The sequence below is a fragment of the Myotis daubentonii genome, chromosome 8 (assembly GCF_963259705.1).
Source record: "Myotis daubentonii chromosome 8, mMyoDau2.1, whole genome shotgun sequence".
Classification (NCBI taxonomy): Eukaryota; Metazoa; Chordata; class Mammalia; order Chiroptera; family Vespertilionidae; genus Myotis; species Myotis daubentonii.
The window spans coordinates 5,039,729-5,056,266 of NC_081847.1; the positions used below are offsets into that span (position 1 = coordinate 5,039,729).

Below are 16,538 nucleotides of genomic sequence, written 5' to 3' on the forward strand. Positions count from 1 at the left end.
GATGCGGGGAAGGGGGTGTGCCACGTTTCCTCCTGGAGGTCGCCTTTGCTTGCAGGCGCGAATGTTTGCCTGCTGAATGGAGAGTACTCCCTTTTTGGCTCCAGTGAATCCAGTCTTCCGAGGAGGGGGGAGGGGGGAGTGCCTGGATTGTTCCGTTTCCTTACTTTTAAAAATCTGCCCGTGTGGATGCTAATTTTCCTTTTCTTCGGCTGACTTGCACAAAAGTAGATTTAGAAACTAAATCAACTTGTGAGCTTTACACGCCTCTGGGCCTCAAGTAATTCTGTGCTATATCCTTGTCGAGGACCACTTTGTAAATTACACTTAACTTGAGGTTGAAATTCTTATTGAATAGGCATTGGAATGTCTGCATTTCTCCTTTATATCCCAACTTCATCTTCTGTATATTCTTTGTGATATTCTGGATTATGTTTTCAACCTGGTTTTTCTGTCCCAAAGAATGTTTCCTCCTGAAAACAGCCATCCCCCTGAGCTTTCAGGCCTATGATGATATGGGTTGCTGACCTCAAATACTTATTTATCTCCATTTTGAAATAATACTTTCCTATCTTTTAAAAAACGTTCTATCTATGAAGCAAGTTTATACATATGTCTGCATATATGTGTGTATATATGTGTGTGTGTGTGTACATGCATATATAAATGCACATGCATATTTTAAGCTAAAATCTTGTAACTTGTGATAATAATATTTTCAAACAGGACCAGGCTAAATTTCTATCTTCTGTGATGGCCTGGGAAGAATGAAAGAGTGAAACTACATAGAAAATAGGCAAACTCCTTTTTAGGAATTGGGGAGGCAAAGAGTGTGTCCCTGCATCTCTGAGTTGGATACAATGACTTCTGACTATGTAGAGGTCCTGTAATCATTGTTGGTGTATTGGAATCCCCAGCTACCACAACTAGACTGGCCCCTTTTAGAGTTAAGCCAGAGTAAATAAATACAACCAGATGGGGCAAAACCACAGTTAGGCCCTGGATAGATTTGGATGGAGTAGCTGGACTCCTAGATGTTTAACTGCAAAGGCTAGCTTTGGTCATTTCAGTTCCCTCACAATAACTCAAACCCACAATTTACTGATCCCATGTTTTGGATGTCGCTTACCTGCATTTTGGCAAGAATTTACTATACTTTTAGTAAGGTATCTATATATATATAAAAGCCTAAACAACTGTTACTGCCAAAGGACAGGAATGACTGGTCACTATGACGTGCACTGGCCACCAGGGGGCAGATGCTCAATGCAGGAGCTGCCCCCTGGTGGTCAGTGCACTTCCACAGCCAACCTCTCGCGGTCCCTCCCCCCAGCCAGTCCCTCCCCCAGGCTAAGGCTCCGGGCACAAGAGAATCTGGGTCTGGGAAGTCTGTAGGAAGAGAGCGAACCTGACGCTGATTGAAACAGAGTAGCAGCTCAGAGGGGGCAGAAGGGGCAAGGCAGCAGCCTAACTGCAAAGACGCAAAGTAAGCACCACCGCCACCTTACCTCTACCACTGCATAGTGCCACTCGCCCTTCTGCCCCTGTCAGCCACTTCTAGCTCAGCCCCGCACCTTTCTGGGCTCCCAACCGCTAATTGGCTAGAGCTCCTACAGCGGTGTGCCACCATTGGCCAAAGTCAGCTACCTATCATGCTTGGGAGCAGAGCCCCCAAAAAATGTGCAGCAGAGGTAGGAGAGATGACCTGTCTGTCAGCAACTCTGCCCTGGGGAGAGTGAGATGCCCGAGGGTGGGCAGCAAAATAGAGCTGTATTTATTTCCACCTCAGAGCATAGCTGGTGTTGGGGCCATTTTGGAGCACTCTGTCTGTGGTCTTTGCTTGCCACTACCTCAGCACATGTACACAACTGGATTGGGGCCTGCCAGCCAACCTCCTGTGGTCCCTCCCCCACCCCCGCCCCTGCACGAATTCATGTACCAGGCCTCTAGTATAAATATAAATTACAAATAAAACTAAAGTCTTACTTTGACAAATAGTTTACAGTTTACAGTTCTGTACAACTCCTTACTGCTCCTCTCCAATGAGCCTGATAAGCATCCCAACTGTCTTGATTGGTATAGGTCAATGGTCGGCAAACCACAGCTCGCAAGCCACATGCAGCTCTTTGGCCCCTTGAGTGTGCTCTTCCACAAAATACCATGTGCGGGCGTGCACGTACAGTGCCATTGAAACTTCATGGCCCATGCGCAGAAGTCGGTTTTCGGCCTGGGCAAGTCTATTTTGAAGAAGTGGGGGTACGTTCGCTGAGGTCGACCCCTCAGATCGAGGATGTTTTTAGCAAGGCCAGCTTAGGAGTACCCTAATTAAGTTAATAACAATGTACCTACTTATATAGTTTAAGTTTAAAAAATTTGGCTCTCAAAAGAAATTTCAATCGTTGTACTGTTGATATTTGGCTCTGCTGACTAATGAGTTTGCCGACCACTGGTATATGTGAATGTCTGTCTGTCTACACACATGCACACACAAATATGTGTATATGTACATGCATATACCTAGACATATAAATGATACAAAGTTTCTTTTTTCGCTATATCCTTTAGCAACATATTTTTAATCACTTAAAATTTAATACAAATACCTAAAATTCTGGGCCTTTTTATTTGACTATTATATTCACAAAATTAGTTACCACATTGTATTTATTTATTTCTCATGCTCCTTTCATTCCCAAATCCCATCTAGGTGCTTTTGAATCATTGCCACTCAAAACAATGCTGCAAAAACATCTTTAGACCTAGTTTCTTATCTACATAGAGCAAATATTTCTTTGGGGATCAGAACTTTTTCCCTAGAGTTAATCTTTGGAAATGCAAGAGATTATTTTTACTCACCCTTTTTGTTTGCATTATATGTATATCCTCATTGGCACTTAAATTTCTCTACTGCCATATCTGCAAGAAAGTAAACTAATGCCTCTTGTTGTTTTATAGTACACAGTCCTCTATTCCTGTTGGATTACTGAATTAATTGCCTCTCTATGTTGGATGTCCTAATGTTTCTGTTACATAGTAGATTAATTTTAAATTGTTCTAGTCGTGATATCTAGAAAAGATTGTAGTATTTATTTTCCTTTATAGAGCTAACCTCCAAATTGCATTTGGAAATTTTAGACACTTTTGTTAAGGTGGTAGGTGGTGCTTCATATAACCGCATTGTTTCTTGTTTCTGTTCTCTTTTTAAGAGAAAATGTGTTTAGGTTAGGTTATCTTTTCCTCACTCTTCTCATTGTATTTTTGTGTGTTCCCATATATCCTATTCTTTGGTAACATACTCGCATATTCTTCCCTTCTTAACCTATTGTGTTTATAAGTCTGAATATCATTTAGACAATAATTCAAGGTTATTTTTCTTCTTTTACCCAAAATTGGAACAAATATAGCAAGACTCTAGGATGAGGCAGATCCCGATTTTTCTTTCACTAGTTTTGTGACCTTTTAGCAGAGTTTTTGGCGTTTAAGTAGTTCATAAACAGTAACAGCTTGAATAAATGCTATTCAGGCTTTTTTTCCAGAAACTTTTTTGGCCAAATTAAAATGAGTAATTTCATAAACAGCGAGGAAATTGAAGAAACAGTATTTATTGCCTTTGGTATAAACAGCAATGCATATGTATGTGTATTAAGATTTTAAATATGTAGAACAGATTGTAAGATACAGAGTGTATGTTTTCTTTTATAGGTGTTTGTTTTGACCTGCCATTTTAAAAATTAAATCAAAATGCCAATAAGACCAGATCTCCAGGTATGTAGTCCTGGACCAAAAGCAAGTATTTTATTTTAGTCTCTAAAATCATTTTTTGTTTGTTCATAGGTATTAAGTGCTATATTTTTAAGAAAGACAAGCGTTCTTGTTTTTATGAAGAGGTCAAGAGGAGAATAAATGCAAATGTTATCTTTTTATTTTTAATAGATTTGTTTTCAATATTTAAAAATATTTAAATTATAGACGCTAATTATGTGTATATGTATCTATATATCTCTTATATTGAAAAGAATCATGCATTGATTCATGTTTAAAACTTATGCCTGAATATTATCATATCAAAGTTTAAAATGGTAAGATACTTCATTTAGGTAAAGACTAAGTTTTATCTATTTAATTGCTATGCAATTCACTCCAAAGTCTGATGATCAGATTGTAGTATGAAAATTACTTATTAATGATGTTTACATTAATACCTGGAATGACAGATTTTATAAAGGTTATACAGTCATGCGCTGCTTAATGATGGGGATGCTTTCTGAGAAATGCGTCATTAGGCAATTCTGTCGTTGTGTGAACACCATAGTGCATATACCTAGGTGGTCTACTACACACGTAGGCTATATGGTATGTAGCCTGTTGCTTCTAGGCTGCAAACCTGTGTAGCTTGTGACTGTACTGAATATTAAGGCAGTTATAACACAATGGTATTTCTGTATCTAAACATAGAAAAGGTACAGTAAAAATATGATATGAAAGATGGAAAATGGTACAGCTCTATCAGGCTCTTAACTATGAATGGAGCTTGCAGGAATTGAAGTTGCTCTGAGTGAGTCAATGAGTGAGTAGTGAGGGATTTTGAAAGCCTAGCACATCACTGTACACTAATGCAGACTTTATAAACACTGTACACATAGGCTAAACTAAATTTATAAAACAACATGAGATTAAATCAAACATAAGAGAAAATTATGCATTCAGAAGATGTAATAAACATGAGATGTATGAGGCTGCTTGCAGGCCTAATGGCATACTGTTTTACAGCAGATATCTATAATTAGAAAGAGTACTAGTATACTCAAACGTAATAAAAAGTATAGTACAGTAAATATACATAAACCAGTAACAGTCATTTATTATCATTATCAAGTACTATGTACTGTACATAATTGTATGTGCTGTGCTTTTCTATGATTGGCAGTGCAATAGGTTTGTTTACACAAATATGTGAGCAACGTGTTGTGATACGAGGTTACAATGGCTATGATATCACTAGGCAATAGGAGCATTTTAGCTCCATTATAATCTTGTGGGACCACGATTATATACGTGGTCTGTTGTTGACTCAAACCTCATTATGTGGCACATGACTATAAATATGTAATACAATAAATATTGTGTTTGTGTGAGAGAGATGCTTAACTCATTGGTTGGTATAGTTTCTAAATAGTGCTTTTAACCATCTATGCATTTTTTATACATTTAAATCTCATTAAGAAGTTGATAGATATATTTAAGTTTTATCCATGGTATTACAGATTATTTACCATAAAGTTTATTTTACTTCTTTCATTAACAGGTTTTTGTTGAATTCAACATAATGATGACTTTCCAATTTAAGACATGAAGTGGAAAATTAGTAAAATATATTTTTCTTATATAGAATCTTATCAAAGAAACTTAATCTGACTACATTACTCCAAATTTAAGAGTGGGCAGTTTAAAAAAAATAAGTGTGTATTGATTTTATATAAATTCTTTTGAGAATTTTCATGTGAAAACCATTCTCAAATTACTAGATTGCATAAGGTGAATAATTTTTGTTTTGATTCAATATATGTGCCATTAATTATATTTCTCTAGCAGTTGGAAAAATGCATTGATGATGCTTTAAGAAAAAATGATTTCAAACCTTTGAAAACACTTTTACAAATTGATGTTTGTGAAGATGTGACGATTAAATGCAGCAAACAGTTTTTCCACAAGTTGGATGACCTTATATGCAGGGTAAATATATTTATTTTTGTTGAATTATTGTTATCATTATTGGATAGCAGTCTACTTTCCAGGAAAGTACCATTGGAAAAAAATGAATAAAAACCTTCGGCAAACTCGCTTATAATTATATAAATAAATCTTTATTTTACCACTTGCTTTTTTTTTAAATTTGACAAGCTCCAAATAGCATATTGGACCATTTTCTAAATAAAGTACTAAAATAGCTATGTTTGCAGAGTTACCACTGGTGAAAAATAGTATACATCTTGGAAGTTTAAACAATTTAATCTCTTTTTTAAAAGCCTATCAATATATTCTGCATGTTATATGGACAAAGTTTGTTGCTTGCAAATATAAAAAATAATATCCAAAACCTTGGACTTTGTAAGACAGGTTTATATGCAAGAAAATGTGGTTATTGACAATCTCTCCCAGTATTTGAGATTTGCTTTGACTCTAAAAGATTGCGTAAAAATTTATTTTATTTGTTAAATACCTAGAGCTTTTTAGAATGGAAAGTAACTTTGTATCATAGTCTAAAGTTTCTTGAATTTATACAGATCTGCATTTTTTATCCTCACTCGAGATATGTTTTTTATTGATGAAAGGGAGAAAGAAAGAAAGAAAGAAAGAAAGAAAGAAAGAAAGAAAGAAAGAAACATTGATTGGTTGCCTCCCATATGCGTCCCAACTAGGGTTCAAAACTGCAACCTAGGTATGTGCCCTGACCAGGAATCGAACCCACAACCTTTTGGTGTATGGGATGATACGCCAACCAACTGCTAGATCTGCATTTTTGTACTGAGTTTGTCATTTACTGGCTTTAGACAAGTTGCTTTTTTTAAACCACATTTTGTCCTTTGTTCTTGAAGATTAAAATTATAGCTTTCAGGATTTGTGAGAATTATAAAGTCCTTAGCCAGTTCCATGCTATTTTGTGTTAACAGATGTTTAAATGTATACTTTTCATTTCAGGAACTTAATAAAAAGGATATCCAAACTGTTTCAATCATTTTGATTTCTTTTGGAAGATGTAGCAGGAATATCAGTATTTTGGGGCAAGTTGGACTTCTAACTTTGATAAAACAAGGACTAGTCCAAAAGATAAGTATAGACTATGTAACATTCATATGAGGGAAATATTATTAAAGGTGTGCTTTCTAATAAAGTAAATGCTTCAAACCATTGAAAAATAAATTTGGGTACTTTATATAAAACTTTGAGTTACAATAAAGATTTTTATAACCTGTAGTGTGTCACAAGGAAACTATTCACAGGGTCCTTGATAATCATGTGAATTTAAGGCCACAAGACTCTCTAGCGACTTTACTTGCTTTATTTTCTCTTCAGCTCATCTTAATCACTATCTGACTTTATTATTTTTTAATATTTATTGTCTGTCTGCCATACTAGAATGTATGGCATTAGTTTTTGTTTGTTTTGTTCGTTGCTGTATACCCAGTGCCCTGAACAGTATCTGAGATGTAGTTTATATTCAAATATCTGCCCTAATAAAAGAGAAAGTTGCAAATTGATCATACCTTCATGACACCAATCAGGAGTGAGTATGCAAATCAACCCAACAAAGATGGTGGGTTAATTTGCATATGCAGGCACCGAGCAGCCCGTGGCCAGGTGGGACGAGACGCTTGCGTCATTGCCATGGTGACGACGCAGGCATTCCACATCACCCCAGCTTCTCCGGGCCTCTGGGCAGTGTGGGAAGGTGGAACGGCAGCTTTTGGCCAGAGCGAAGGCAGTGCTGGCAGCCAGGGGAAGGAAGGCCCATCTTGCACGAATCTTCGTGCATCGGGCCTCTAGTTTTAATTAATAAAAGTGAAAAATACCAAAAATTATCAAATAGTAACAGTGCCAAAATAATCTAACTTGTGATTATTATTTTCATCTAGTATATGAATGTATCTGAACAAGGAATTTGAAGGGGGAAATAAAGGTCTTCTACCTGGAATTAGTATTAACTTTATCCATTCCATCCAAACAATGGGCAAATAGAGTGAGTTACCAAAAAACAAAAACAATCACGATGTTTTGAAAGCATAAATTTATTTTGATACAATACTGGAATTTTTATTTTTGTTATTTCTTTATTCCTAGGTTTACTATTTATACAAATATAGATAAGTACATTCTCACAATTGAATTTAAAATAACTAATATACATTTTTCTTTACATGGTTGCCTGGTTTGAAAAATCCAAGGAGATAATTCTGAGTCGAGGAACTTCAAAAGATGAAGCTCTTATATATATGATAGAAGACTTATTTGATCTTTTGATGGTAAAATCACATTGATTAACCAATGTTATAAAGCTTGTGCTTATTTAGTATATATGCTGCCTAAGCAAGCACTTTATTTAAAAACAACTTGTACATATGTCTCCTTTTTTTTTTCCACAATTGACCTTCTCCCAGCCTCCCCTACCCACAGGCACATGCCCTCACCCCCTCCCAGTGTCTTGCGTCCATTGGTTATGCTTATATTTGTAATACTTTAAACAATAAACAAAGAAAAGAAAGAAAAAGAAAACACAGTTCATGATGAAAAAAATTAAAAATAAATAAAAATAATTTGTGTTCTATATGCCTTAAGCCTAAAAGACAGTAACAGAATGGCTTGTGACTTGGTTGGATTAACCTATTCAGATTGTAAAGCATTTATCTTGTGTAATGTAATTAAATAATTAGTACTTATGTGGTGAGTTCAAATTTAACCTGTTATTTTAATACTATTTATAATGGTTTATAATATAAGACAGTAAAATATTAATATTATTCCTTGCTTTTCAGGTCGTATATGGCATCAGTGATGAAGGTATAATAAACATTTTCTTTTATGGAACAGTAATTTGCAGTTAGAGTTTTAGTATAATTTTGCAATTCTCATAGCAATTTTCCCAATATTAGGAATTCATTATCTAATTCGGGGATCTACAAACTTTTTCTGTAAAGGGCCATATAGTAAATATTTTAGGTTTTGTGGGCCAGAAAAAAAATTGAGGATAATATGTAGGTACTATAACAAGAAAGAAAACACATTTCCACAAATGTTTTATTGGTGCAATTCAAAACATAATAATTGAGTATGATGTTTTTGTAATACAGGTATACTAATGTGAAGAATAGCACTCTTTTTTGAGGGGATGATATTTCACTTATTCAGGTTCAGAGTTAGTTTTTGCTCTAGTCAAAATTGATTATATTCATTTATTGATGCTTATATGTAATGAGAATATATATATATATATATATTGCATTAGAAAATCTTTTCATGCCAATGACAAATACTGCTATAAGTTTATAAGCATGATTCTTTTTAAAAAAATATATTTTATTGATTTTTTACAGAGAGGAAGGGAGAGGGATAGAGTTAGAAACATCGATGAGAGAGAAGTATCTATCAGCTGCCTCCTGCACACCCCCTACTGGGGATGTGCCCACAACTGAGGTACCTGCCCTTGACCGGAATCGAACCTGGGACCCTTCAGTCCGCAGGCCGACGCTCTATCCACTGAGCCAAACCAGCCAGGGCTATAAGCATGATTCTTAATTGAGGATATTCATCACTTAGAAAGCATTTATAGAATTATATTGTTATTTTCTTAATATTTGCCTTTTAAAATGTCATTGCACTGCAGATTAATCACTTTAATTGAAGGTTAAGTAGAAGCTCCTCATCTGCACAATTAAAAAGATTTTGACATATGGAAACTTTCCCTTGCACTTACATCAATGTCTAAAAATGCTGCTGGACCTGTAGTTGGAACTTGAAAAAAAAAATCCCCTATAAAAATGTGTGTGGGAATGGAGATGTCAATTCTTGTTTTAGTTTTTGACAACCCAGGAAGTACAGAAAGAAGCTTGGCATTACTTGTAATGCAAATAACTTCATTTAGTGTCATTAAAATGACTTTACTGAATTATAAGTTTCTTATATAGCACATTTTTGCCTTGTAATTTTGGGTTGAGGTCATTAAGAAACATTATTGACTCTGCAGCACAAGCTATTACCAAAATCATTCACTGGTAACTGAAGATGGCTAAGTTCATGAAAGTAAATGAAATTCACCTTGATGCTACTAGTTCAATAAAACATGATAGAGTCAAACATTTCCAGAGTACTTGCTGATGAAATGTATTATTCATCAGCGGTGGGTTGAATTTGGTTCATGGGCCATAGTTTGCCAACCCTTGAGCTAATGGAACAAAATTTTCAGTAGTCCACTGAGAACTCTTCCATTCACTTATGGCTAGCAGGTGTCTTGTGAAAAGCAGTCAGTCCAAGTTATGTTTATCTCTGTGTTGCTTGAGAAAGAATTAACTAGAATTGGTAACTGAGGCTGGTGAATTATTTATACATAAAGGAACAGCTGCTATTTGCTGCCATCAAAGCCAAAATGTTAAAGATCAGTTGCTATTTTGTTAGCTGTAATTTAATAAAAATTAATGGAGATTTCCCTATAAGATGGAAAAACTAATAGACTTGCTTTTTATGTAGTCACCTTCTCAAAATAAGTTTACATTTTGAAAAAGTTTTAATTTGTCCCTCATTTTTTAAACATTTTTGAAAATGTCTTTGAAAGACCATATGTGCTTTTAGTTGAACTACTATACAAAAGAAATCATATGATAGTTGAGAATTACATAGATATAAAATTTTAGGCCATTGATCATTAGCTAAATGTGATTGCCTAGATATCAAAATTGTTTACTATGTCTTTGAGACCCAACTTGTCTGACCTCATTTGGAGACAGTACCTCATTGATCACTGTTACTTTGCTCTCTGTGTTAGCACTTGCCATCTCCTCACATTGGAATGATCTACCTCAGATATGCTCATGACTCACTATTGAATTTATTTAGGTCTTAACCTCAAAACCCACTTTAAAGTAGCCTTACTAAGCAGTTTTCTCTAAAATATACCCATGTATCACTAAAAAAAAAATCAATTACTGTTTATTTCAATAGTAGCTACTACTTTTTCAATGATTTCTTTGCAATCTAGCCTGAATTCTTACATTTTTAGAGTAGAAAACAGTCTTAAACCACTGGTGATTATAAAGTGATCTAACAGGGATTTTAAAAAGTAAATTATTATATCTTTTCCCCTAATTGAGTGATTTTTTTTAATGTGGTCACTTTGGAATGTTCTGTTACATTATTGGCATTTTTAAAAATTATTTTTAAAATTTGTATTATGAAATAGCATGTGGAAAATTTCTTTAAATATATTTAGTATTGATAAAGCCTAGTCTTTTGAGAATATGGTTAGCTTTTAGGAATAGCTCAGAAGTATTGATGGCTATTATGGAATTTTTGAGTTATTAGTATTAATGAGGTCAGTTTTCTAACAATCTCAATATAGAAGTTTACACTTTTGAATGATATTTATTTCATCCAGAAAAGTGCCTTATGTGCCTGAAAGAAGAAGCTGGATTTGGATTTCTTTGCCAGAATTCAGTCATATCTGTTGGTTTTGTGTGTGTGTTTTTCCAAAGCCACACACATAGCTAATTCATAGCAGAACCAGGACTGAATTGTATGCTTCCTGATGCCCAGGCCTGTCAAGTCGACCTTCTCAAGTGAACCAGTACTTCCTTTACATTAACTCATATAAGTAAAGACTGTCTTTTAAAAGAATTTAAAATACACATTTATCAATAATTTAACACTTTTATTCAGGTAAAAAGCAAGTAGTGGAAAGTTTCATACCTCGAATTTGTGCCCTGGTTATTGACTCAAGAGTGAATATTTGTATTCAGCAGGAGGTAAAGTCATTTGTTAGATTTTTCTTTTGAAACTTAAAAATGAGAAAGAAGAAAACGTGGTAGCAATTTATCAAATTAAATAATCATTTTATCTTGGCACTAAATTATTTATCATGTAGTATATATCTGTTGTCTTAATTCACTGCCTGACATAATGAATATGTTACCTATTTATTGAAAATGAATAACCATATTGGCTTATGTATACATATATCTCACATGAAAATAAATGATACCATCTAATATTAGGAGTTCTTAAGTATTAAATACTAAAAATAACCTTAATAGTGTGTAGATATTTGTACATTTGTATAACCATAAGAATAAATATTAATAAGTTAATATTTTTGCCTTCCTAGTTCGTAAAGTGATAATAAACATATGTTGTATTGCAAAGAGTATAACTATTTTAGTATAGAAATCATGGTATATTCTTTTTTATTATATTCTACATTTTTTTTTGTATTCACTATTTTATACTTTACTAGAGGCCCGGTGCATGAAATTTGTGCACTCGGGTGTGTCCCTCAGCCTGGCCTGTACCCTCTCGTAGTCTGGGAGCCCGCGGGGGATGTCCGACTTCCATGGAACCGCTGCACCAGCCAGCTATGAGCCCAGCTCAGGGCTTCTGGCTGAGCGGCGCTCCCGCTGTGGAAGCGCACTGACCACCAGGGGGCAGCTCCTGTGTTGAGCATCTACCCCCCGGTGGTCAGTGCACATCACTGTGACCGGTCATTCTGCCATTCAGTCTATTTGCATATTAGCCTTTTATTATATAGGATAGCCTTTACCTTGATCCATTCCCTGCAAAAAATCCTATATAAAAAAAGCCCAGTACCATAATGGTGTCACATCCAGAATGACCGCTTGACCAGTCACTGTGAGGTGCTTTGACCACCTCTCGGTCCCTCCCCCCAGCCCACAGGCTCTGATTGCAGATGGCGAACGGGGAACCACGGGGAACCAGAGTGGAGGTGGCGGCAGGGCAGGACTGGGGACTGGAGAGTGGGCAGAAGATGGCCGTGATCGCAGGCTAGGCCTAAGGACCCTACCCATGCACAATTTTGTGCACTGGGTCTCTAGTGCTATGATAAAGAAAAAAATAGGCTTCTAAATTTATATACCTAGAATATTTTTCTGTAATGTTTCACAGAATATAAAATATTGATGGCTTATCTTATTTCTTTTCTTTTGTAGACTCTAAAAAATATGAATGCTATGCTTGACAAAATACCTCAAGATGCCAGGAAAATACTCTATAACCAAGAAATGTTAAATCTCATGTAATAATTTCTATTATATTGCTTTAATTAGTGGTTCAAGTTAAGAATTTAAAGGATGCTTTATAAGGCAACCATGAATTGCATTGATAATTAAAACTCATAAAACTGTTGTAGGTTTCTATTATAATTTATGGATATAATTTCTGTAAAAGTGTGATACTAGCCAATTGTAAATTTTAGTGAAGTCCCTCCCTCCAACATATAGGCTTTCTATTTAATTTATATTAGTCTAGTATATAATTTATTCTTTTGATTCATAGGAATAGTATGGGAGAAAGGATTTTAGATGCTGGAGGTAAGTTTTTTTTCCAAAATGTTTATATTTGAAGTTATTACACACATAATAGAATTGTTTTAGTCAAAATATATTAACATTTTTATGTAGTGAGATGTGAGAGGATTATAAACTATAGTCAAGCAATTTTAATTACTTTAGCAAGTAATTAAATGACAAATATTTTAGTAATTAACTGAAATAATTAAGCAGGAGTTAAATATAATTTGTACCCAAGTTGTAGATTTATGAATAATAACTTAATTTTCCAATAGATTTTAATTACTTTTGCTAAGAAGTGCCTCAAATGGTATTTTATGAAGTTAGGAGGTTAAATATTCCTGGGATTGATAGATTTATTTTTAAGCAATGTGTTTATTAAAAGAACTCAAATTTTCTTTTGTAAGTTTCATATTAGAAAATTTTGATCTTGTGATTTTTATCTATAGAATAACCAAAGTACTTTGGAATAACTTTAAGTGTCATATTACACAAAAGGAAAACAAAGATTCTGTGATTTATAGGCCATTGAGTTGTTTTATAGTTCACAACTCTAATAATAATGGAATGCATAGTCTTTGAATATTTAGGAGTGTTTCTTAAGTAACCTTTAGAAATTTTTTTTCTCTCTTGTTAGTAAGCTTGTTTTGTTATTTGGGTTGTATTCATTTCTATAATAAGGAGCTAGTTTTAATTCATATGAAGAAATGGCAACAGATAAGTAATTTACACTAATGTTTTCTTTATCTTGCTAGTTGTAATACCTTATAAAATATATTGACATTTATAAACTCTTAATTTTTATAATTTCAAATAATACATTAACTTTTTTTTCAAGATTATGACTTACAAGTAGGTATCGTAGAGGCTTTATGTAGAATGACGACAGAAAAACAAAGACGGAAACTGGCATGTCATTGGTTTTCAATGGATTTTATTGCTAATGCATTTAAAGGAATTAAAGACTCTGAATTTGAAACAGTAAGTAGTATAAAAATCTACACTAATAAAAGAGAAAGATGCAAATTGACCGTACCTTCAAGACACCCAGCAGCCAATCAGGCGTGAGTATGCAAATTAACCCACCAAAGATGGCAGGTTAATTTGCATACACAGGTGCCGAGTGGCTAGGGGTGGGGCGGAATGCTTGTATTGTGGCCATGGCGACGACGCAGGCATTCTGTACCGCCCCAGCCCCTCAGGGCCTCTGGGCAGCATGGGAAGGCGAAAAGGCGGCTCTAGGCCGGAACGAAGGCAGAAAGGTGGCTCCAGCCGGAGCAAAGGTGGTGCCAGCAGCCAGGGGAAGGAAGGCTCATTCTTGCATGAATCTTTGTGCATCAGGCCTCTAGTAAATTATTAATAGCTTTTGAAAATTAATATGCTTTTTAAATATAGTTTTTATTATTGACATTATTACAGGTGACCCCCATTACACAGTCCCTTCCCCAACCCACTATTGTCTGTGTCCATGGGCTATACATATCCTATATAATAAAAGCCTAGGTGGCGTCACATGTGACATCATCACAAGATGGCCACCCTCAGGTCGTCACAAGATGGCCGGTAGGGGAGGGCAGTTGTGGGCAATCAGGCCAACAGGGGAGGCAGTTGGGGGCGAGCAGGCCAACAGGGGTGGGCAGTTGGGGGCTATGGGGCCAGCAGGGGAGGGCAGCTGGGTGCAACCAGGGCAGTTGGGGATAACCAGGCCTGCAGAGGAGGGCAGTTGGGGGAAATCAGGCTGTCAGGGGAGGGCAGTTGGGGGCAATCGGGCCAGCAGGGGAGCAGTTAGGTGTCAATCAGGCCGGTAGGGAGCGGTTAGGAGCAATCGGGCAGGCAGGTGGGCAGGCAGGCAGTTAGGAGCCAGCAGTCCTGGATTGTGAGAGGGATGTCCAAAACCGGAAGTCAGACATCCCCCAAGCGGTCCCAGATTGGGAGGGTGCAGGCTGGGCTGAGGGACACCCCCTCTCCTCCATGCACGAATTTTACGCACCGGGCCTCTAGTAAGTATATAAGTTCTTTGGCTAATCTCTCCCTGTCACCCCCCCTCCCTCTGAGATTTGTCAATTTACTATGCTTTTTTAAAGTCTCTCTTTTTTTAAAAAAATTAGGATTGCAGGATTTTTCTCAACCTTGTAAATGGCATGCTTGGAGACAAGAGAAGGTAAATTTAATGCAGATTATTTAATCTCAGGAGTAGGCATGTGAGGCTAAGTGATGTAAACTTGTATCACTTTGATAATGACAGAAGAGCACAGTATTTGCAGTGCCTGGCACCTTATAGGTGCTCAGATACACTGGATGTCTGAGTTCACATTTTCTTTACTTACTAAGGAAATGAAAAATAGGTTGAGGGGTAAGTGCAATAAGTCATACTATTTGGATTTGAATCATAAATTTCTCTCTATTCTAACATTGGGCAGATTATTTAACCTTACTCGCCTCTGTTTCCTTATCTGTAAAATAAGAATACTAATAATATGTACTTAATACATTTGTTGTGAGGTTTAAAGGAGATAATTATATGGGAGTACTTGTAATCATATCTGACCAAGGAAGTATTCACTGAATTCAGCCACTTTTATTAGGAGTATTATTCACTTCTCTTCTTTTCCCATCTAAGGTCTATGGGAACTTTCATGGTATTAATAGTACACGCTAAGATGGGAATCTCTGCTCAGAGTCAATAGCATGGAATGTAATGGCAATCTCCGCTCAGAGTCAATCACTTCAGACATAATGGTAGTTTGAGTAGTACCCTCAAGATAATATGCTTTCTCTACAGAAATAAATTTTCATTAAGCTCTTTTTTAAAGTAATAAAAGAGATATGATTTTATTTAAATTGCTTTGACCACTGCCTGATTTCCCTTTGATCCTAGGCATGATTTCTATGGCTAGTCAAGCTTGTGCTGTTGTAAAGTCTGATTAATTTATTTCTTTACCTCAAACTTCTTATTTCAGGGTCTTTACATTTCCTTGTTTATCAGCATTTCTTGATAAATATGAGGTAAGTTTTAAATTAACATGTGTTTTAGTTATTGGATAAATTTTGATGGAAGAGCCAAGTGAATTATAGATTACAAAGTGACAAAAACTTTAACAATAGTCATAATTAGACAAAAAATACAGCTGGTCTATTATTCTGTATCTAAAAGACATTTTATAACATGGCATATTTGCAGCTGTAGATAAATGAAATACAAAAAGCTGTATTTCAAATATTTTTCTGTTTCCTTAATTTCATTATTGATTTATCATTCATGAATATATTCAAACTAATACTTTCAACATTTATTTGCACTTGGAATATTCATGATTGAGCTAGCTAATTTCTGTGTATAAGACTAAGCATTTTTTAATTCTTTCTAAATTTACTTAAATGCAATACTTGTCTCCTCTATGTTCCCTCCCCTTCCATCTATACTCTTTTAAAAAACAACACTCAACTATGAATTACATGATCATAATTCTCCAT

The 16,538-nt window shown here is 35.5% G+C and overlaps 1 protein-coding gene across 3 annotated transcripts in view; it reads left to right on the forward strand.

Annotated features, from left to right (window-relative positions):
• Nucleotides 1-3,697: 3,697 nt before the first annotated feature.
• SYCP2 (synaptonemal complex protein 2) overlaps nt 3,698-16,538 on the forward strand; it is a 105,963-nt gene continuing 93,122 nt past the window's right edge. The window contains exons 1-11 of one of the 3 annotated variants that reach the window (XM_059705172.1): nt 3,698-3,762; nt 5,587-5,730; nt 6,697-6,825; nt 7,914-8,018; nt 8,529-8,553; nt 11,422-11,507; nt 12,705-12,790; nt 13,051-13,085; nt 13,903-14,045; nt 15,173-15,225; nt 16,025-16,070. In XM_059705172.1, coding sequence (XP_059561155.1) covers nt 3,739-3,762; nt 5,587-5,730; nt 6,697-6,825; nt 7,914-8,018; nt 8,529-8,553; nt 11,422-11,507; nt 12,705-12,790; nt 13,051-13,085; nt 13,903-14,045; nt 15,173-15,225; nt 16,025-16,070 — 876 coding nt within the window. In that variant the 5' untranslated portion in view covers nt 3,698-3,738. Of the gene's footprint in view, nt 3,763-5,586; nt 5,731-6,696; nt 6,826-7,913; nt 8,019-8,528; nt 8,554-11,421; nt 11,508-12,704; nt 12,791-13,050; nt 14,046-14,833; nt 15,226-16,024; nt 16,071-16,538 lie in introns of those variants that run through there. The other 2 variants (XM_059705170.1, XM_059705171.1) reach the window with 2 other exon arrangements.